General features: G+C 39.9%; 1 protein-coding gene across 1 annotated transcript; it reads right to left on the bottom strand.

Annotated features, from left to right (window-relative positions):
- Window positions 1–3,677: 3,677 nt before the first annotated feature.
- Window positions 3,678–17,459, bottom strand: LOC113015558 (NLR family CARD domain-containing protein 3-like). The gene is made up of 11 exons (XM_026157567.1): window positions 17,371–17,459; window positions 17,188–17,286; window positions 16,380–16,481; window positions 10,900–10,978; window positions 10,543–10,756; window positions 8,600–10,409; window positions 8,344–8,517; window positions 7,820–7,993; window positions 7,147–7,302; window positions 4,702–4,751; window positions 3,678–4,526 (listed from the first exon to the last, which is right to left on the bottom strand). The coding sequence occupies exons 1-11, from the start codon at window positions 17,457–17,459 to the stop codon at window positions 3,997–3,999; spliced, it is 3,477 nt and encodes a 1,158-aa protein (XP_026013352.1). The 3' UTR covers window positions 3,678–3,996.
- Window positions 17,460–22,068: the final 4,609 nt, after the last annotated feature.

The raw sequence follows: 22,068 nt of genomic DNA, 5'->3' as shown, positions 1-22,068 counted from the left end.
AATCATTCATACCTGTTTTTCACTTAAAAGAGCACTTTCTCAGCAGTTTTACTTTGTGATACTGTATTTATTTTGACATAGGTTGAATTCAATGTTTATGAAGGTAGATAGATCTATATATATATCAATCATAATAATCTGACAATACTATAATATTGGCCATATTATATTTTCATTACCACAGTGAGAGGACTTTAGTCTCATGAACAACATTAACTAATTGTTATTTACTAACTAATCTTGGAATGACTGTTCAGCACAGAAATGAAGCCCAGCAATCATGTTTTACAGTCCCGTGGTCTCAGCCTCAGATACTCAACTAATCAAAGTGATGTCATGACAAAAATGAATGACCAACAAAACATTTTTCTCTTTCATTTCTGTCAAACAATGCTGTATGTAACGTGTCTCACGGAGTTAAAATGGCTGTGTCCCTGAATTGGGACAATGCCATTGGCTGTATCCCAATTCAGGGTCTGCAGCCTTAAAGGCCGCATTTTAATTACGTCACAGCGACGCGACGAAGGCTGTCCCATTTCAAAGGCTGCTCGAAATGCGGCCCTCAAATGCGTCCTTCATTTCACTGAATTTTAAGGATGTGGCGGTGTAGACTTGGTGGCCCAACATATCCCAGAATGCATAGCGCGGCTGTGGGTGTGGATAATTTTGCCGGGGAAAAAAAACGGCAGAAGAGGGGCGGCCGAAGAGCAAACTTTTAAAAGTAAGAACTGAATATTATGTTACTTATGTGCGAATGCTTAATAACGAAGAACATTAAAACATTACTGTTGGCCACATGTCGGGAAAGTTATGTGACATTAGCGATGTTTGTACTAACTTGGTTTTAAAGCCTTTACTTTAATATATACGCCGTTCAATAGTTGACGTTAATCTTACAGAGAATGTGATGATTTTATGGATATTTAAAGTCAGCACTGAGACAAATTTAGTAATGCCAACATATTAATATGTCATTTTGGCAACCGTGGCTCAGGGGGTTGGGAAGCGTATCTGTAACCGGAAGGTCGCTGGTTCGATCCCCGGGTTCTCTGTCCTGGTCGTTGTGTCCTTGGGCAAGACACTTCACCCTACCGCCTACTGGTTGATTGATTGATTGATTGAATGCTTTATTGGTCATATGCAGGTTGCCCCGCAGAGGAATAGGACCCCCCCCCCCCCCGGACTTACACACACACAACAAAGACATCACATGGGAATACAGTCGGAGATCGGTGCAGAGAAAACACTGAAAAGTTACACAACAATGGGAAAAAGTACAAGAGGAAAAAAAGAGACCTCTTCTCAGGCTGGGCACCTATGGGAGGACAGCATGAGAACAGGAAACAAAAAAAACCTCCTCTGCACAGAGAGCACATTAATGTCCACATCACAACATTAGAGCACGTGACTAGCCACAGGAGTGGATTGGGGGGTAATCCGAAGGAAGACAGCAGTCGTCCTATACAGCGCTACCATTTCAGCGCGGCACGCAGACCCGCCGTCTTCCCCCGCAGGAAACAAGCATCGAAGGCGTTTGGAAAGGGAGGGGGATGAGTGCGTGCTTATCAGTGTAAGTGTATGTGTGTGCATGTCCAGAGTTCAGCTGAGACAGTGTCCTTCGCCCTATCAGGCTAAGTAAACAGTATCCAGCCAACCCAGGTGGCCTTGCATGGGAAGAATAGTCATCACACAGTCGTTATCAGGGAGTTGTTTTGGTGGGCTCCAGCCTTGGGCCTGAGCAGCTGGCGCCGTGATGTCCATATGTTGAATATTGTTGATTTCTCCTTTATGCAAGCAGCGAATTTAGCACTCTGACACTGGTCTCTCGATCTCCCGTTGGAGAGCCGCGAGCCTCCCCATGATGGTGTTGGCCAGAGGGGCTGATGGCACGATATGGCAGCCTCACTTCTGTCAGTCTGCCCCAGGGCAGCTGTGGCTACAACTGTAGCTGCCTCCACCAGTGTGTGAATGCGAGAGTGAATGAATAGTGGCATTGTAAAGCGCTTTGGGTGCCTTGAAAAGCGCTATATAAATTCAATCCATTACTATTATTGTTATTATTAAAAGAAAAATATTTGTCTCTCATATATATAACACAGTTATATATACAGTGTCAAAGAAACCTGTCTTTGAGTGAAGATTTAAGGTGACAGGAAATATAAATAATATAAATAAATGCAGCTTGAATCTTTACTGAAGCTCAGTATTTGAAACAGACTTCATTCAATGCTGTAATAACTAATAATGATTGAAATTATAACTTTAATATTGCCCATATTATATTTACATTACCAAAGTGATATGACTTTAGTCTCATGAACAACATCAGCTAATTGTTATTTACTAGCTAATCTTAAATGACTGTTCAGTACAGAAGTGAAGCCCAATAATCATGATTTCACAGTCCTGTGGTCTCAGCCTCAGATACTTATCAAATCAAAGCTCATGTAGAAAGAAACAAATAAATGAACAAAACATTTTCTCCTTCATTTCTGTCAAACAAAGCTGTACGAAGTGTTTCCAGCTGTCGGTGTCACGGTTGCTAGGCAACCTGGGCAGCATGACGGAGGTTAGACCGTCCCATTTCACAAGCCTCTCACTTCCGACCTTAGCAGCCCTTGTGGACCGTTAAGGCTGTGTACTTTAAGGCTGCAGAGCCTGAATTGGGATATAGTGGTTGAGAAGGTAATTTATCCATTTAAATCAGCTGTGATGGATCAAGGACACATCTAAAACCTGCAGGGACACCGGCCCTCATGGACTGGGATTGGGGACCCCTGCTTTACAGTCACAGGACGCTGTAGGAGGGATAGCAGTCCCAACAACAGAGTGAGGAAGAGATGGAGGAAGGTGAAATTATCGCAGTAAGAAAATTGATGGGGGGACATAATAAGCAAGGGAGAGATTCAAGGGTTCAGGTAAAATGATTGACTACTTTGACCATGAGCCACTGCTACTGTGTGTTGCTTATAATTGCCACATGCAGTGCAACTATCCTAACCCAGTAATTGTACCGACCTGATCAGACCTGTTTCAATATCAATAATTAAACAAAATGACATATACACATGTGTATGTATGTAATGTACACACATACACATGTGTATGTATGTAATGTACACACATACACATGTGTATGTATGTAATGTACACACATCAGGTCCTCAGGGTGGGCAAGTTTCAATAAAATTTGACCAATACTTTAGCAGGAGTAGAGAGTCTTGTGAATAGTGGCAAGATGGACTGACAGAGGATCCTTTACAATGGCATGAGCTCACCAGTGCTGATGATCAGTTCTACTCTCTTGCCAGTGGAGGGCGCTGCTCACTTAATGCATTATTATTGCACCTTTACTTACATTCACTTCTGTTAAACATCAACACTTTGGTTGCTTTTTCTTTTGGTAATGTGTCTCCTTGCATGCTTCACTTGAACCTCATCCTCTCATTTGAGCCTCTCCCAGTTATGATGACAGAGAAATTTGAGGGCCAGGGAGCCAAAAGAAGAGCACAACTTAGATATAATATTCTGTAAAGCTGGACCATGTGACCAGATACATGGTATGGATAAATAGAGCACATCTTCTTATATTATAACACAAGAGGTCATCTGGACAGGTAAATGAATGATTTACAGTCACAGTTACAGTCTTTTTGTCACTGTTTTATTTGAGTCTATACCACAACAGAGTAAAACAATGTTCAGTATTGGTAACTGACTATCTGTATATCTAGGTTCTAAAGGACCATTTAATTCTCCAAATTTGACCACAGACACGTTAAAATCTAGTTATGATTTCATCACACTAACAAAAGTAAAAATAAATATCAAGATGAACCCTGACTGCTCAACAAACTTACAAAGCCAGGAAAGAAGTTTACAAAAATCATTTAGAACAGTTTAAAACATCAGCTGAATCCATAAATCTGAAAACATGTTTCAAAATGAAAGAGACCGACATGTACGGACTAAACTATCTGTTAGGACACTATTATGCTAAACTACACATAGAGTCACTGAGGAACCAGAGGACCAGATTCCAAACCCAGGATAAAGAGGTTCAGTGAATGTGGTGTTGAAGGTGTGGAGGTGGATCAAAGTGTCAGAGGAGACTCTGTAGAAGGACAGAGTGCCAGCAGGACAGTCCACATACACTGCTACTCTGTTAGAGACAGAGGAGGAGGAGGAGGAGATGGATGTTGATTTCTTATTGTGCCAGGCAGAGTAGCGGCCATCATCACAGCAGCTCAGACTCCAGGACTGATCACTCCATCCAAACAAACAGTCATTGTCTCGTCTCCTTGTGATTCCTCTGTAACTCACTGATATCTCAACTTTTCCATTCCACTCGACCTCCCAATAACAACAGCCAGTCAGACCATCTTTACACAGCAGCTGAGGCCGTTCAAATCTGTCTGGATGATCAGGATATGATTGAACTTCCTTTGCTTTTCTCACCTTCATGTTGTCAGAAAGTTTGAGTTTTCTGTGTACTGTGTTTGTGTCGATTGTGAGTTGACAGGAATCTGATGGAGAGAACAAACACAATACAGCTGCAATTATTGATCCATCATCTGTTCATTGATTGACACTTTGATGATGACTCCTGACATCAGAGATGTGAATGAGTGATGTGACAGTTTGAAGATGGTTGAATGTGTGCTGCTTTGTTTTCATGAATCACATTAAAAACACACTTACACTTCCTCAGACTTCCTAGTTTCAGCCATCGGACTCCAGCAGGCTCCACTCTGAAAGGAGGAGGGGGGTCAGACCACCACAGTCTCTTTCAGCATGCACACATGGACATTACATCACTCTCACACACATGCTGTTAGACAATGATAAAGGAACAGTCAAACATTTTCACAAATACACTTGAAGAAAATGCTTCTGAAGTCTTGTCGAGTGGTTGTCATGATCTAGTTAGTCTGTTTTATTATAGCAGAATTCATAATTTAAATTATGTGGATCACCATTGTAATCTCTATTTGTCAAAATGATCATTCATTAACTTAAACATCACTCAGTTATGTAGTTTAAAAAAAAATTCTTTTCACAGGAGACTTCCTAATTAAAAAGACAATGAAGCTAAGGTTAAAAGGGGTTCACCGGTGCACTTGTATGCCTCCACAGGTGCGCAGAGAACCAAACCTTACAGCTACATATAAAAAAAAAACCCCAAAAAACAGTGTAGTCCAACAAAAAGATTGAAAGCATGCAGACAGGAGCAGCCGGGGATCAAATCACCTACTCTTCTTATCAGTAGTTGGCCTGTGCTACCTCTTGAGCTACAGTCACTTTAAGTCACAGCATACTAAAAGCTATTTCATCAATACTCCCAAATGAGTGAGAATGAAGCATGCATGTTTTTACACAATTTCAATGGAGTTTAATTTTACTAATTACTAAGCAATTAAACTAATTACTTTAGTTATTTTGTTCAGTTTTTTGGTTCTTTTTTCTTTTTCAGTGAGAGAAGTCTAGTTTGTTTGTCCATTAAAGTCAGGTCCAATATCTGAGGTGGAAATGTGAAGGACAGCAGACAGGTGATCATCACTGACAGAGAATCTGTACTTGGATTTGTTAAATATCATTCCTGTGTTTGTTTGTTGACATATAAATGTAGATCCATAGAGAACCAACATCTTCTGAGCAGGTCTACCCAGCAGTGATACTAGTTGAATCAGACTGACAGTATTGAATCAGACTGCATATCAATTAGTTCAATCTGAACATCATTGGAGCCTTTCCCTATAATGCAAGTTAAGGGAAATGAAATCATGTGCATTTCATTCTAAACTGTTTTGGAATTGCTCTCATCATCTCTCTCTGAATGTGGAGAAGACGAAGGAGATTGTTGTGGACTTCAGGAGAATGCACACCCAACATGCTCCTCTGACCATTGACGGAGCGTCTGTGGAGAGAGTGAGCAGCACCAAGTTCTTGGGTGTGCACATCACAGAGGATCTCTCCTGGACGTACAACACCACAGCACTGGCCAAGAAATCACAGCAGCGTCTCTTCTTTCTCCGCAAACTAAGAAGAGCAGGAGCACCAGCCCCCATCATGTACACTTTCTACAGAGGCACCATCGAGAGCATCCTGTCGAGCTGCATCACTGTGTGGTTTGGAGCCTGCAATGCGTCCTGTCATAGAACCCTCCAACGCATAGTGAGAGCTGCAGAGAGGATCATTGGTGTCTCTCTCCTCTCCCTCCAGGACATTTACAGCACCCGTCTCACTAAAAAAGCCCTTTGCATAGCGGCTGATCTTCAAGCTGCTGCCGTCAGGGAGGAGACTGCGGAGTCTCCAGGCCAGGACCAGCAGACTGAAGGACAGCTTCATCCATCAGGCTGTCAGGAAGCTTAACTCCCTCCCGATTCTGCCCCCTCTCCCCTCCTCTCCTCCATGGTCTCACTGAACTCTGTCACATACACACACACACACACACACTCTCTGACTCACTCACTGGCCTGCACCAGTTACCAGTCACTTTGTGGAGCATTGGACTGCCATTACCTCATAAGACTTTGTTGTTATACTATCTCTTACCGTACATTACTAAATCTCCATTTGCACTATTTGCCTATTTGCACTACTCTGCCTGGTTTACACTCAATGTCATTTACCCTTACCTGAATATTGTATATTGTATATTGCGTAGCTTTCTTGTTAATTTGTATTGTATTTATTTATTTAAATTTTTACTTTTTAATTATTTTATTTGCATTTTTTAATCACTGTCTTATATTTAAATGTTCATTTGCTATTTCATCTAGGGTTTGAGAGTAACGAAATTTCTATTCTCTGTATGTCCTGTACATGTGGCAGAATTGACAAATAAAGTTGACTTTGACTTTGATCATGCGGGGCTCAGAACACATACCAGCTCAGGGCATATTATCATGGCAGAACCTACTGAACACTGTGTTAAATTCCCCATCAGAGAATGGCTTACTGTGTTTTTGTGATTATGTTGAAAATCAAAAATCTTGTCTTAACACAGCAATCTGCTCTCCACAAACTAAACACATAACTTTACTTTTTGATTACAATACATAAAAGCTCCTGCATCACATACTCTTTCTTCTGATAAGTCATCTGTGTTCAAATGTGTGTGATGCTATGAGACGTTCTCTGTACCTGAGATTGTCAAGTCTCAGCTGCTTCAACAGATTCATGCCTGTCTCTCCTGGATGATTGTAGCTCAGGTCCAGCTCTCTGAGACAGGAGGGATTAGACCTCAGATCTGAGGCCAGAAGAGTACAACCTTCTTCTGTTATCAGACAGCCCGACAGCCTGCACATAATAATCATTACAGATACTATTAGAGAACAGCAGATAATTAGCACAAAAAAGTACAGGACAAACTACAATAATAATTCATTCTGGTTATAATACGAACCAATTTAATTTCTAGTCTGTGTTGAAATCCAAGGTTGATTCTGTTCATCGTTACATCCAGATCAACAGAATCAACCTTTTGGGATTTAGTTAGCTTGATGACTGAGCCTGAATCACGATATCTGTGTTGAAATATTTCAGTGGAAAGTGACCATTACATTCCATAAACTGTACGTTTGTATGTTATTCACTTTTTGATCATAAACATTTAGTCCAGATTTAAAACTCAAAGTTCAAAAATCAAACGAAGGAGAAATCTTAATTTTATCAGTGGGCAAGAATTAAAGAAGAAAAAAATGGAAATGTTAAAGAAAACCCCTCAAACTTGCATAAGTAACTAACCCCGGCTTGGGTTACTTATGCAATCCAGATTTCAAAATGTTCATCAACTAAACAATTGATTATTTCTGACCTGAGTGTTTCCAATTTACAGTGTGGACTTCTTAGTCCATCCGACAAAGCTTTTACTCCAGTATCCCTCAGGTTGTTGTTGCTCAGGTCCATCTCTCTCAGACTAGAGAACTGGAGACTGAGAACTGACGACATAGTTCCACAGCTTTTCTCTGAAAGGTTACAAGTGCTCAGTCTGAAGAGACAGTAATTTAGAAGAAAAAAAACATTTTTAAAATGTCTAATTTAAACTTTTAATCACACGTGATATATATAACATATAATCCCTACACCTGCTAAAGCCTAAAAAAGATTCTTGATACTTATTGAAGATAAACAAATTGTTAAATAAAAACAAAAAAAATTGCTAATTTAGACAATTCCAAAGTTTTCCCCAAAGTACTAAATAAATGTGTAAATCTCAATATGAAACTGGAAAACTTTAAATGCTTAAAGAAATTCAGGAGTGCATGTTATTGTTTACATTCAATGAAGGTTCGAATTAGCAAACAGCTCTCACATTAAACCACAAACAATGTATCTGACCTGAGTTTCTCTAATTTACAGTGCATACTCTCCATTCCAGCTATCAAGAGATTTACGCCTGAATCCTGCAGATTGTTATTGCTCAGGTCCAGCGTTCTCAGCTCACAGCCTTCTACTTTGAGAGACAGAGAAAGAGCTTCACAGCTTCTCTCTGTCAAGTTACAGTTATTCAGCCTAAGAGAAAATACACAGAAAGCAGCAAATTCAGTCTTTATTTTCCTTGTGAATAGATCTTAAAAACTTTATGGTAACATACAGAGCTTTCTTAGATGCTTTGAGCACAGGCAGCAGCCTCAGAAGAGCATCCTCTGAAGCAGAATATTTCTTCAGATCAAGAACATCCAAATCTTTTTCTGATGTCAATAAGATGAAGACCAGAGCTGACCACTGAGCAGGAGACAGTTTCTCTGTGGAAAGACTTCCCATACTCAGGGACTGTTGGAGCTCCCCAACTAGAGCACGATCATGTAGTTCATTCAGACAGTGGAACAGGTTGATGCTTTGCTCTACAGACAGATTCTCACTGATCTTTTTCTTGATGTACTGGACTGTCTGTTGATTGGTCTCTGAGCTCATTCCTGTCTGTGTCAGTAGACCTCGTAGAAGGGCTTGATTGGACTGCAGTGAAAGACCCAGGAGGAAACGAAGGAACAAATCCAGGTGTCCATTTGGACTCTCTAAGGCCTTGTCCACAGCACTCTTGTGAAGAAATTGTCCACCACAGTTTTGGAGTTTGAGTTTATTAAATGCTTTAGACCATGCAGAGGTTTCTCCTTCTAGCAGATTGACACAGAAGTTGAAGAACGTCAGATGGACATGAAGAGCAGCCAGAAACTCCTGAATGCTCAGATGGACAAAGCAGAACACCTTGTCCTGGTACAGTCCTCTCTCCTCTTTAAAGATCTGTGTGAACACTCCTGAGTACACTGATGCTGCTCTGACATCGATGCCACACTCTGTCAGGTCTGTTTCATAGAAGATCAGGTTTCCTTTCTGCAGCTGTTCAAAAGCTAGTTTTCCTAGACACTCAACCATCTTCCTGCTCTCTGGACTCCAGTGTGGATCTGTCTCAGATCCTCCATCATACTTGACCTTCTTCACTTTGGCCTGAACCACCAGGAAGTGGATGTACAACTCAGTCAAGGTTTTGGGCATGTCTCTCTGTTCTTTTGTTTTCAGCACATCCTCCAGAACCGTAGCATTGATCCAGCAGAAGACTGGGATGTGGCACATGATGTGGAGGCTTTGTGATGTTTTGATGTGAGAGATGATCCTAGAAGCCTGCTTCTTGTCTCTGAATCTCTTCCTGAAGTACTCCTCCTTCTGTGGGTCAGTGAACCCTCTGACCTCTGTCACCATGTCAACACACTCAGGAGGGATCTGATTGGCAGCTGCAGGTCGCGTGGTTATCCAGATGTGAGCAGAGGAAAGCAGATTCCCCCTGATGAGGTTTGTCAGCAGCACATCCACTGAGGTGGATTTTCTGGAGTCAGTTAGTATTTTAGTTTTGTGGAAGTCCAGAGGAAGTCGACATTCATCCAGACCATCAAAGATGAACAAAACCTGGAAGTCTTCAAAGCTGCAGATTCCTGCTTCTTTGGTTTCAGTAAAGAAGTGATGAACAAGTTCCAACAAGCTGAACTTTTCCTCTTTCAGCACATTCAACTCCTTGAAAGTAAATGGAAATATGAACTGGATGTCCTGGTTGGATTTTTCTTCAGCCCAGTCAAGAGTGAACTTCTGTGTTAAGACTGTTTTCCCAATGCCAGCCACTCCCTTTGTCAGCACTGTTCTGATTGGTTCATCTATTCCAGGTAAAGTTTTAAAGATGTCTTCTAGTCTGATTGTTGTGTTTGGTTTGTCTGCTTTCCTGGATGTTGTTTCAATCTGTCTGACTTCATGTTCATCATTGACCTCTGCAGTCCCTCCCTCTGTGATGTAGAGCTCTGTGTAGATCTGATTCAGAAGTGTTGAGTTTCCTGCTTTAGTGATCCCCTCAAACACACACTGGAACTTTTTGTTCAAAGTAGATTTAAGTTTACATTGACAAAGTGGAGCAAACATTTCTGAAAACACAAAAATACATTACATTAATTTGGTTTTCAGAAAATATCCCAAAATTTCAATTCAGTAAGTATTGAGACATTTTTCAATTTTAAATTCATGCTGCAGCTTAAATGTTTTGAGAAATCCCCTTACTGCTCTGCAGACGGTCAGCCAGCTCTTCCTGCTTTATTCTCTTCAAAAAGTGTAACACAATTGTCACAAATGCCTCTCTGCTTTTACTCCTCTGCTTTTTATTGTCATCCTTCGACATATTATCTTCTTCCATCTCTAAATAATCTGGACTCAAAATCTCGTGCATCTTCTTCAGTTCATTCTTTACAAACGTGATGATGTTGTCCTCTAACAGCTGGAACAAAATATTATAAGAACATTATGTCAATGACAAAATAGTGCTGACATCATGTCCTTTCACTGGTCTACAAAGAGCAACATGAAGATGAATGAACATAATAGATGTAAGAGTGGTTGTTATATACTGTATGTACGCACCATGAATATGGAGTCCAGCTGTTTTTGATCCTGCTGGACAAAATGACCACTAGAAACCTCTGAATTTTCCTGGTCCAGTCTGTGGAGGACTCATGAATATTAGTTCATGCACAGGGGAAAGACAATGTAAGTGACATCTGAAGAAAAAAAAACTAAGGTGTTTAGATTATATATGACTCCATGTAGTTGTAAAAGTTTGCCACTCTTGACGATCTCATTGATACTCAGCTACTCAGCTTAGCATTTTTTCAACATTGTACATCTGATAAACAGTTATGTGTTAATTCCATGAAAGATCATTGTGTAAATTCAACCTGACACCTTCTATTATGTTTGTCAAATAACTTTAGCATATGTGTGCAAATTTAATGCAGGCACTTTTTTGTTGTGGGTTTTTTTTTTTATTCAGAATGTTTTCTTTCTAAACCCAACCAGCATCTGTATCAATGGATTTTCCATACACTTAATAGACTGCATCGATTTATTGTCTATCAGGGACAATAAGTAAAGTAAAGTAAAAGTAAAGTGTGCGAGTTAGTCCCCATAGGGAAATAGTTCCTCTGCATTTAACCCATTCACCCAGTGAAGCAGTGGGCAGCCACCAATGCAGCGCCCGGGGAGCAGTGTGTAGGGACGGTACCTTGCTCAGGGGTACCTCAGGGTAGCTGTTCAGTGGAGTCGAACCCCCGACCTTCCGATCATGGGGCCACCACTCTACCTGCTGAGCTATCCCTGCTATCCATGCCAACAATATTATATTTTCACAGCAGATCCTCCTTTCATTTGATATTTCTTATTTCTTATATTCTAATAATTTCAAAAAAATTCACACATTCAGAGGATTCAGTAACTGTTTGAGATTCTTTCAAAATCTCCTTTGATAGTGTTAAGATCCTTCTCTTCTACTATTGTCCTGTTTTCACTGTCAGATTGTGAACACTGGTGATGATGTACTCTTGGTATTTCCAGGTAAAATGAGTGCTTGAGTTCATTGTGTCTGAATGGATACGTACATTCTTCAACATAAAGAGCTGTTGCACAATTATCTGCCGTTGTTTTCTGTAAATCTAGATTTCAAAGAATGTGAATCAACTTTAGTTTAAGGTGCAATCAGTGAGGTAAATATGATTTGGATTTAAATGGTAATTAGGTATTTCGTGGTCCTCATGATGTGACCCTCAGCCATTTACACTATGCAGGACTATGGATGGTCCTACAATAAGCTGCAGACGTTTAAATATACATCTGTGTATATATTATATAATAAAGGAATTCCTTAATACCTTAGTATTCCAGTTAATTTAAGTCAAACACCAAACTGATGGCTAAAATAGCGTCAGTGTTAGTAACAGCTCACCTTTCTATAGGAGATGATTTTTGTCCTTTAAAATACAGGGAGTGCAGAATTATTAGGCAAGTTGTATTTTTGAGGAATAATTTTATTATTGAACAACAACCATGTTCTCAATGAACCCAAAAAACTCATTAATATCAAAGCTGAATGTTTTTGGAAGTAGTTTTTCGTTTTAGCTATTTTAGGGGGATATCTGTGTGTGCAGGTCACTATTACTGTGCATGATTATTAGGCAACTTAACAAAAAATAAATATATACCCATTTCAATTATTTATTTTTACCAGTGAAACCAATATAACATCTCCACATTCACAAATATACATTTCTGACATTCAAAAACAAAACAAAAACAAATCAGCGACCAATATAGCCACCTTTCTTTGCAAGGACACTCAAAAGCCTGCCATCCATGGATTCTGTCAGTGTTTTGATCTGTTCACCATCAACATTGCGTGCAGCAGCAACCACAGCCTCCCAGACACTGTTCAGAGAGGTGTACTGTTTCCCCTCCTTGTAAATCTCACATTTGATGATGGACCACAGGTTCTCAATGGGGTTCAGATCAGGTGAACAAGGTGGCCATGTCATTAGTTTTTCTTCTTTTATACCCTTTCTTGCCAGCCACGCTGTGGAGTAATTGGACGCATGTGATGGAGCATCGTCCTGCATGAAAATCATGTTTTTCTTGAAGGATGCAGACTTCTTCCTGTACCACTGCTTGAAGAAGGTGTCTTCCAGAAACTGGCAGTAGGACTGGGAGTTGAGCTTGACTCCATCCTCAACCCGAAAAGGCCCCACAAGCTCATCTTTGATGATACCAGCCCAAACCAGTACTCCACCTCCACCTTGCTGGCATCTGAGTCGGACTGGAGCTCTCTGCCCTTTACCAATCCAGCCACGGGCCCATCCATCTGGCCCATCAAGACTCACTCTCATTTCATCAGTCCATAAAACCTTAGAAAAACCAGTCTTGAGATATTTCTTGGCCCAGTCTTGACGTTTCAGCTTGTGTGTCTTGTTCAGTTGTGGTCGTCTTTCAGCCTTTCTTACCTTGGCCATGTCTCTGAGTATTGCACACCTTGTGCTTTTGGGCACTCCAGTGATGTTGCAGCTCTGAAATATGGCCAAACTGGTGGCAAGTGGAATCTTGGCAGCTGCACGCTTCTAGATTTTCACATATAACACTGTTGCTTATGCAGTTACATTGGCTTCCTGTCGAATTTAGAGTCCATTTTAAGATTTTGGTTTTAACTTTTAAGGCTCTTCAACAACAAGCACCACCATATATTATTGAACTTTTACAGCCCTATGCCCCTAGTAGGTCTCTGAGGTCGAGTAGTCAGGGCCTACTTGTCACTCAGTATACGAGACTGAAAACTAGGGGTGATAGAGCTTTTGCTATTGTGGCCGCCAGACTGTGGAATTCCCTTCCTCAGGACTTACGATCCGCTGTTTCATTGATTACTTTTAAAAAACAGCTAAAAACACATCTTTTTAAAATTGCTTTTTGCTAACTTTGTTTGTATCTTGTTTGTTTTTTTTATAATCTGTTATATCTTGTAAAGCACTTTGTGATTTCTATCTAGAAATGTGCTATATAAATAAAATTTTACTTACTTACTTACTTACACGCTTGACTTTTCTCAGTTCATGGGCAGTTATTTTGCGCCTTGGTTTTTCCACACGCTTCTTGCGACCCTGTTGACTATTTTGAATGAAACGCTTGATTGTTCGGTGATCACGCTTCAGAAGCTTTGCAATTTTGAGACTGCTGCATCCCTCTGCAAGATATCTCACTATTTTTGACTTTTCTGAGCCTGTCAAGTCCTTCTTTTGACCCATTTTGACAAAGGAAAGGACGTTGCCTAATAATTATGCACACCTGATATAGGGTGTTGATGTCATTAGACCACACCCCTTCTCATTACAGAGATGCACATCACCTAATATGCTTAATTGGTAGTAGGCTTTCGAGCCTATACAGCTTGGAGTAAGACAACATGCATGAAGAGGATGATGTGGACAAAATACTCATTTGCCTAATAATTCTGCACTCCCTGTAAATAAAGCAATCTTTAGACTCATCACTTTTTAAAGATACCCTGCTTGTGTCAGATCTAAGTTCTCCAGGTTTCCCATAGATCCTGTTAGACAGAAGAAAATTGTTTTTTCATTTCCAGCAAAAGAATTTGATGAAGACTTAGAATACTTTTGTCATCCATAAGAGAACCTGGTTTGCAGGCCATGCCTGAGCAGAAGGAAACTAGTGTTTGTGATTTACCACCCAAAGTAAAACAGTCATTTACACTATGCAGGACTATTGATGGTCCCACAATAAGCTGCAGAAGGTTAAATGTACAGGGTGGGCCATTTATATGGATACACCGTAATAACATGGGAATGGTTGGTGATATTAAAGTCTGGTTTGTGACACATTAGTATATGTGATGGAGCAAACTCCTCAAGATGGTGGGTGACGATGGTGGCCATTTAGAAGTCGGTCATCTTGGATACAACTTTTGTTTTCTCAATAGGAAGAGGGCCATGTGACACATCAAACTTATTGGTAATGTCACAAGGAAAACAATGGTGTGCTTGGTTTCAACGTAACTTTATTCTTTCATGAGTTATTTACAAGTTTCTCTTCGTTCACAGCCATTGACATGTCGAAGAGGTTAACACGTGAGGAGCGGATCGAAATTGTGTTGATAACTGGTGAACGCAGTAATCGGGTCATTGCAGCAGATTTCAATGCAAGACACCCTACGAGACCACCCATCTCCCATGCTACAGTTAGCAAACTGCTTGCTAAGTTTTGTGAAACTGGTTCAGTGTTGGATTTGCCAAAATGTGGACGTAACAAAACTGTCACTAATGAAGAAACATCAGTGGCTGTCCTAGCTTCATTCAGCAAGAGCCCACAGCGTAGCACTCGCCGCATGTCACTGGAGAGTGGCATTAGTCGAACATGCCTTCGGCGGATATTAGCTACTCACAAATGGCACCCTTACAAACTCCAGCTACTGCAGCATCTCAACGAGGATGACCCAGATCGCCGCACAGAATTTGCAGAATGGGCAAAACAAAAATTGGAACAGGACCCTCAGTTCACGCAGAAGATTTTGTTCAGTGATGAGGCAAACTTTTAGGTGAATGGTGAAGTTAACAAACAAAACCACCGCTATTGGTCTGACACTAACCCACATTGGATGGATCCCTCCAAGACTGTTGGAACAACAAAAGTGATGGTTTGGTGTGGTATATGAGGTACAACGGTAGTGGGTCCATTCTTCATCAATGGAAACCTCAAGGCCACTGGATATTTGAAATTGCTACATAATGATGTGTTTCCCTCTTTATGCACTGAAGCTGGCACGTTCCCTGAGTTTTTCCAGCAAGATGGTGCACCACCACATTATGGGTGCCAGATCCGAGCATTCCTAGATGAACAGTTTCCTGGAAAATGGATTCGTCGTCGTGGGCCACTTGAATGGCCCCCAAGGTCTCCCGATCTCACCCCCTTAGACTTTTATCTTTGGGGTCATCTGAAGGCAATTGTCTATGGTGTGAAGATACGAGATGTGCAGCACCTGAAACTATGGATACTGGATGCCTGTGCTGGCATTTCTCCTGCGGTGTTGCTATCAGTGTGTGAAGAGTGGGAGAAGAGGGTTGCATTGACAATCCAACACAATGGACAGCACATTGAACATATTTTATAAGTGGTCAGAAACTTGTAAATAACTCATGAAAGAATACATTTACGTTGAAACCAAGCACACCATTGTTTTTCTTGTGACATTACCAATAAGTTTGATGTGTCACATGGCCCTCTTCCTATTGAAAAAACAAAAGTTGTATCCAAGATGGCCGACTTCTAAATGGCCACCATGGTCACCACCCATCTTGAGGAGTTTGCCCCCTCACATATACTAATGTGCCACAAACAGGACTTTAATATCACCAACCATTCCCATGTTATTACGGTGTATCCATATAAATGGCCCACCCTGTGGAATAAAGGTATTCCTTGCTCAGTTCCTTATTTTTTTTTAATGCTGTTTAGGGCCATGAAACAACAAAAAGCAGTTCATTTAAAACACATCATTGTTACTAACAGCTCACCTCTCTGCAGGAGATGATTTTTGTCCTTTGAAATAAATGAGGCGATTTTTTGACCCGTCACTCTTTAAAGATACACTGCTTGGTTCAGGTCTCCCATAGGTCCTGTTAGACAGAGAAGAATTTTTTTTCATTTCCAGCAACAAAAACAGATGAAGACCTCACCATCATCCCAAATACAACCTTGTTTTTCCAGACTGTAAATCAGCATAAAGAAACTCCAAACAGTCACTGTAAGAACAGAGCACCACTCAGACAAACGTTCTCATCCCAAAGCATAATATGTTTAATGTGACAAATCATCGGTATGTTATGCTTTTGGCCACCCAACACATCTCTATGTTACCTGTTCAGAAAGGGATGAAGCACGAGAACTGTTTGGACTGAATCTACACATGTACATTTATTTTACTTTCTCATTATGAATCGCTTTGGAAAACACTATCTAATATGATTAAGGTTGTGGTTAAGAGTAGGGATAAGGTTATGGTTAGGATTAGGATTAGGATTAAGTTTAGGGTTAGGGCTGGAATACACGTCTGGAACGTGTGTTACCACCGGGAGAGTCATTCTATTGGATCCTATCCACAACCCGGCACGCATCATAGGGGCGCGGAAGGTTACATTTCTGGTTCCTATGTGACACCTCAGGACATGACAAATCATCGGTATGTTACGTATCGGGAAGGGGAACGGTCTCACCCAGACGTAAACACTTTACTTTGGCCTTTACAGGACTACCCATGTTCCTACTTTCAACAGGCACCAAAATGATAACTATCAAAAAGTTCATATTACTAACACAGCTCACCTCTCTGCAGATGATTTTTGTCCTTTAAAATAAATGAGGCGATTTTTTGACCAGTCACTCTTTAAGGACACACAGCTGGGTTCAGCTCCAGGTTGGTTCCTGTGAATAATGATGGAGCAGTGATGTGAGAGCTGAGCTGTGACATGGAGAAGAGTCGTGGACAGTTAGAGATGGTCATCTCACCTCTGAGCTTTGGTCTGGCTCTCATGTTCCCCACACAGAGTGGTTTTAGAGGGAGGGACTCCCTCCTGTCTGTTCTCACACTGATCCATGCTGCTGAATTCACATCCACATCAGCTCACACACACTTTCTACCTTCACCTGCAGAGGAAACACAAAACATTCATGTGGCAGTCAGACGGCAGTGTGACGCAGAAGAAGCTTCCATCAGCTGATGTATTTCAGGATGGCTGCCAAACTGCTAGACTTACTTTTAGAAGAACTAATAAGCTTACACCTGCCACTGGCTTATTGCTGAACAGAACACATCAGTGACAAGTTTGTGTTGGCATCCTTACTACTATTAAAACACACTGATGGTGGTTAGTTAGAGGATAAGTGCTTAACTCTATTTTAGGTTATTTTGGTACTCACAATCTCTCTGTGCTTCTCCACTTGTCACACATGACATTTGAAATATTATTAGCATTAACTGAAAAAATCTATTGTGTCGACTCTGTCTTGGTGCAGATTTAGATACAAATATTGAACTTAAGCAGTGTGACTCTGTGTTTTGAAGGAAAAGTCATGCTGCGATTTCAGTGTTTACTGCTTCTATTTTATTACATCTGGAAATAGAAGGTTAAATATAATTGATAAAGGAAGAAATGTATTTGAATTTCTGAAGCGATAACACTGAACTCAAAATTTAAACATTAACTGTGGTTACACAGGTGTGAGGGATTAGCTACAATTGAATTGCTGTGAATTCCACAGATCCTCCATAAATCCATCCCAACAATGGCACTTACAGGAACCCAGCAGGAAGAACTCACCCATTCCAGTAATGCACTTTGTTCCTTCATAAAACAACAATAAAACAGCCTCAGAGTCAAACTAGAGCTTAGCAACAGCACTTCAGTTTTATAGTTTGATTATGAAACCGTTCAGGGTGCACTTCAAGAACACCTGAGTCTTAGTAAATATAACACAGTCAGGCTTTCTGTGTTTAAAATGATCTGATGAACAAATCTCTACCTGCTCATTCTGTTTGAAAGGCTCTGAGCCGAATGTTGGAGACTTCGTTGTTGGGGGTTTGGAGTCTTTAGCCAATTCAAGACCTCAGAGATTAGAGTCTTCAAATGTTCACCACATAAGCTAACAAACAAAGATAAAAGCAGCTGCTTTGTGATGGAGAGAAAAACCTGGGAGGCTCAAATAAATCAAAGTTCTACTCACTCTGCGTTTCTCCCACTAGCTTCTTCGCTATTCAGCTCTCTGGTGTCTTCACGACGTCTGTGTCAAGAAAAAAAGAAAATCTCCCAAATCATCTCTGTTATCACTCAGGCTCATTAAACTCTTCAAACAAGTCTTAAGCTGTAGCTCATAGGTTGAAAATCAGCTGATACATTGTAATATGGCTTCAATAATTAACTTGCAACAACGCTCTGACTGGAACACCCTAAACAAAGCTGAGAACAAATAAACCTCCGCTTTCCTGACAACTATTAACATTTACACATCAAATGTTGAGCAATCTGTACCTCAGTCTACTGCAAACAAAGAACGGTACAGCAGCTGGAAACGTTCCTCCTTCACCTCTACAGGAAACATTGAGGGCAAAGTTGAAACCCTCAGGCCAATCACTGATCTCGATATTGTTGTTTCTAGTATTTTGAATTCAACGTTAAATGAAAGTTTGTTTATATCTACAATTTACAAAGCATCACAGGAAGTTACGAAAGTTCAGGGAAATGTTGCTCCGGCGGACGAGGAAATGAGCTGACTGGGAGTAATGGGAAAAAAACTGAACAAACTGGATTTTAGTGACCGAGGAGTTTTTGAAAAGATGGCTTCAAATGATAAACAGATGAAAGGCACTTATGTGTTCGTGTTCACTCTCATGATTTTTCACAGTATTTTATTCTTAAGTTTCCGTCCACGTTATTTCAGGTCACTTTGGGCTTTTTAGGTTTAATGTATTTTCAGATTTCTATTTTCTTCTCCTGTTTCCAATTCCCAGTCAGCCCTCAGTCTGTGCATATACTGCTCCTTCTTTGTCTTAGCATTTGCTTTGCTGACATAGTGTCCTCTGGGTTTTCTAAATTACCTCTAAGATGTAGTTTTCACCCACTGACTTGGATTTGGCCTTTTACCACTTGACCTGAATAAAGATTTTATTTTTTGCTTTGAGTCCTGACCTGATATGATGAGTGCTTTGTTAATATATATATTTTCTGTATTATTACTGGATGTTTAATCAAACAATAGTTTAACATTTAAAATTACAAATTAGTTCGAAGAATGAGAGTTTGTTTCAAACACAATTTAATACAGTAGATAGTGAAAAAACAGGAAATGTCTGTCATTTAAACTTTTTATCTGTTACTTAATTTTTACTTAATTTCTGTTGTAAAATGAATAATGGGGGTTCTTTATTAATAGGAAAGGCTTAAAATATGTGAAAATACAGTGAAAAATTCAAAATCTATGCATTTTCAGGGCGTTCTAGTGGGCCTGACTGGAGTCTTTGTCGCGGGGACGCGGGGTACTCCTTGGACAGGTCTCCAGTCTGTTGCATGGCTAACACAGGGAGATAGACAACCATTCACATTTACATTCACACCCATAGGCAATTTAGAATCCCCAATTAACCTACACCCACTAACTGCGAGTCTTTGGGCTGTGGGAAGATAAAATACAAATTAAGTATTAAAATAAAAGCCTCTAGACTGGCAACAGCAAAATGTGCTGTAAAAACTAAAAGAAAAACTGTGAAGTTGTGATAGTCATGAATGCATTTCTTTTTAAAGTAACTGAATACCAAGGGGCATAGATTTAAAAAAAATGAAGACTGAAAGACACTATATAAAAAAATAAAACAAAGTAATAACAAAATCTTACCTTCCAAATATAACTCTGTATTTGCACGTGGGGATGAAAGGGAATCATAATTTAATTTCAGGAACTGTTTTTGAATTCCATGTGCTGACTTTGAAACTGTCCCATTAATATGATTTAATTAATATTTCTTTTTTTCCTGCCTTGCAGTTTGACAGTTTTTGTCAAAGATCACTGAGCTACATTCTCACATCTACCTGCTGAACAGGAGAATGGCTGCAGTTTGCGTCTCGATGCCTGAGATTGTCCAGTTGGCAATGTGCATCTACCAGTTTTGCAGACAGGTGCTTCACTTGTGCCTCTCCAAAATGATTGTAGGTTAAGTGTAGCTTTCTCAGATGGTAGGAGTTGGAGCTTAGAGCTGAGAACAAACAGCTATTAGAGAACAGTGCTACTATAGTAAGTTTAAGTGTTAAATTCAAACCTTTATTCATTATTGTCTTTATATTTCATATTGAAATAAAATATAGTCATTTGACTGTAAGGTTGACTCTGGGGAATTGTCTCCCCCTGGTGGCCAAAAGAAGAAGCGTTTGGCATCAGTTTGCTGACCACCGTGTTTGTTTTAATTCTCTTAGTCCCAAAAATATGATGCTTGGGTTCAACGTGCAGGTTATATTAAAAGGGAAATTGCACAGATTTTATTCAGTAAAGGTCAGTTTATTATTAGTGGTAGTATAAGTAGTGTAATGTTGTGTAATGTTTGGGTACAACCACAGAGTCTAAATAGTCTTCAGATGTACACTCAGTTGTATCACTGTAGCTTTTCTACCTGCCGCTGACATTATTTTCCTTTACTCTCCCAAAGGTTTTATTTTGAAATGATTTCCATACTTATTAATATAATTCATTGGACTGTGGCTAATTCACATGCCAATCCTCACTGGGGTACTATAAACATTTGCTCTTTTTGTGAACTCTGCTTCCAATTGTCTTAATTTCTTTTTATTTATAGCTCTTTACCTTTCACATTTTAAATAAAGGCTTTGATATTATTATTATTATATTAATGAAAAGTCAGGACATAGAAAATGATAAATGCTTTGAGAAAATATTTATTAGACGCATGGACAGAAATGTCATGACTGTAGCAGGTGAGCAGAGAGCTTCCTCTTCCAATGATGTGTCATTAAAAGGGTATTTTCTTTCAGTTCAGCTCATCTGACTTTTGCCATTACCTCTTTCTTCCTGAATATACCTGTGTGTTTGTGTTTGTGTGTAATGGCTTGAATGGATGTTCAAGGCTGTGGCAGCCGTCTAATGGGTTTATATTTACCTGCCTGCCTCCAAACGTAGCTCAATCAGTCCATTAGAAAAACAAAATGAATAGCTCCTTGCACAAGTGACCATCTGAATCACCTGAAGTAGAATTCCCTATAGCTCCGGAAGAAGTTCTAACAAAAAATAGGATAAAATAAAATATATGAGCTACAAATGTAAAGTCCTCATTTTCACATGTGAAATTTACAAAAAAATATCAGAAATACAAAATTATCACCAGCAGAATTTGGCCTATTTTCTATTTTCTATGCTTTATAAATGTGAAAGAAGTAAAAAGTAAAAATTGTACCAAAACTATTTTAATAATAAATATAAGCATTGCAATGATGTGTGAGTTTCCAAATGACTGACAAAATATGACTATGTAGCTCTAAAGTGAGGCTCACTTAATTAGGTGTATCTGTTCAACTTCTCATTAATGCAAATATCTAATCAGCCAATCACATTTCAGCAACTGAATTTGTTTAGGCACGTAGACATGGTCAAGAAAACGTGCTGAAGCTCAAATCAGAATGTAGAATAAAGGTGATTTAAGCGATT

This window comes from Astatotilapia calliptera, chromosome 23, assembly GCF_900246225.1.
Source record: "Astatotilapia calliptera chromosome 23, fAstCal1.2, whole genome shotgun sequence".
In the NCBI taxonomy this organism is placed as follows: domain Eukaryota; kingdom Metazoa; phylum Chordata; class Actinopteri; order Cichliformes; family Cichlidae; genus Astatotilapia; species Astatotilapia calliptera.
Note: the sequence above shows the minus strand (reverse complement) of the source record. Positions and strands in the feature narration are given on the sequence as shown.

Bases quoted from the DNA above. Each gene is read 5' to 3' on its own strand.
- LOC113015558 (XM_026157567.1), bottom strand. From the start codon at position 17,459: ATGGATCAGTGTGAGAACAGACAGGAGGGAGTCCCTCCCTCTAAAACC. The intron at 17,287-17,370 runs GTGAGATGACCA...CATTATTCACAG, and splicing joins AGCCAGACCAAAGCTCAGAG to GAACCAACCTGGAGCTGAAC. The intron at 4,527-4,701 runs GTAAGTGTGTTT...TCTCTCCATCAG, and splicing joins ACTAGGAAGTCTGAGGAAGT to ATTCCTGTCAACTCACAATC.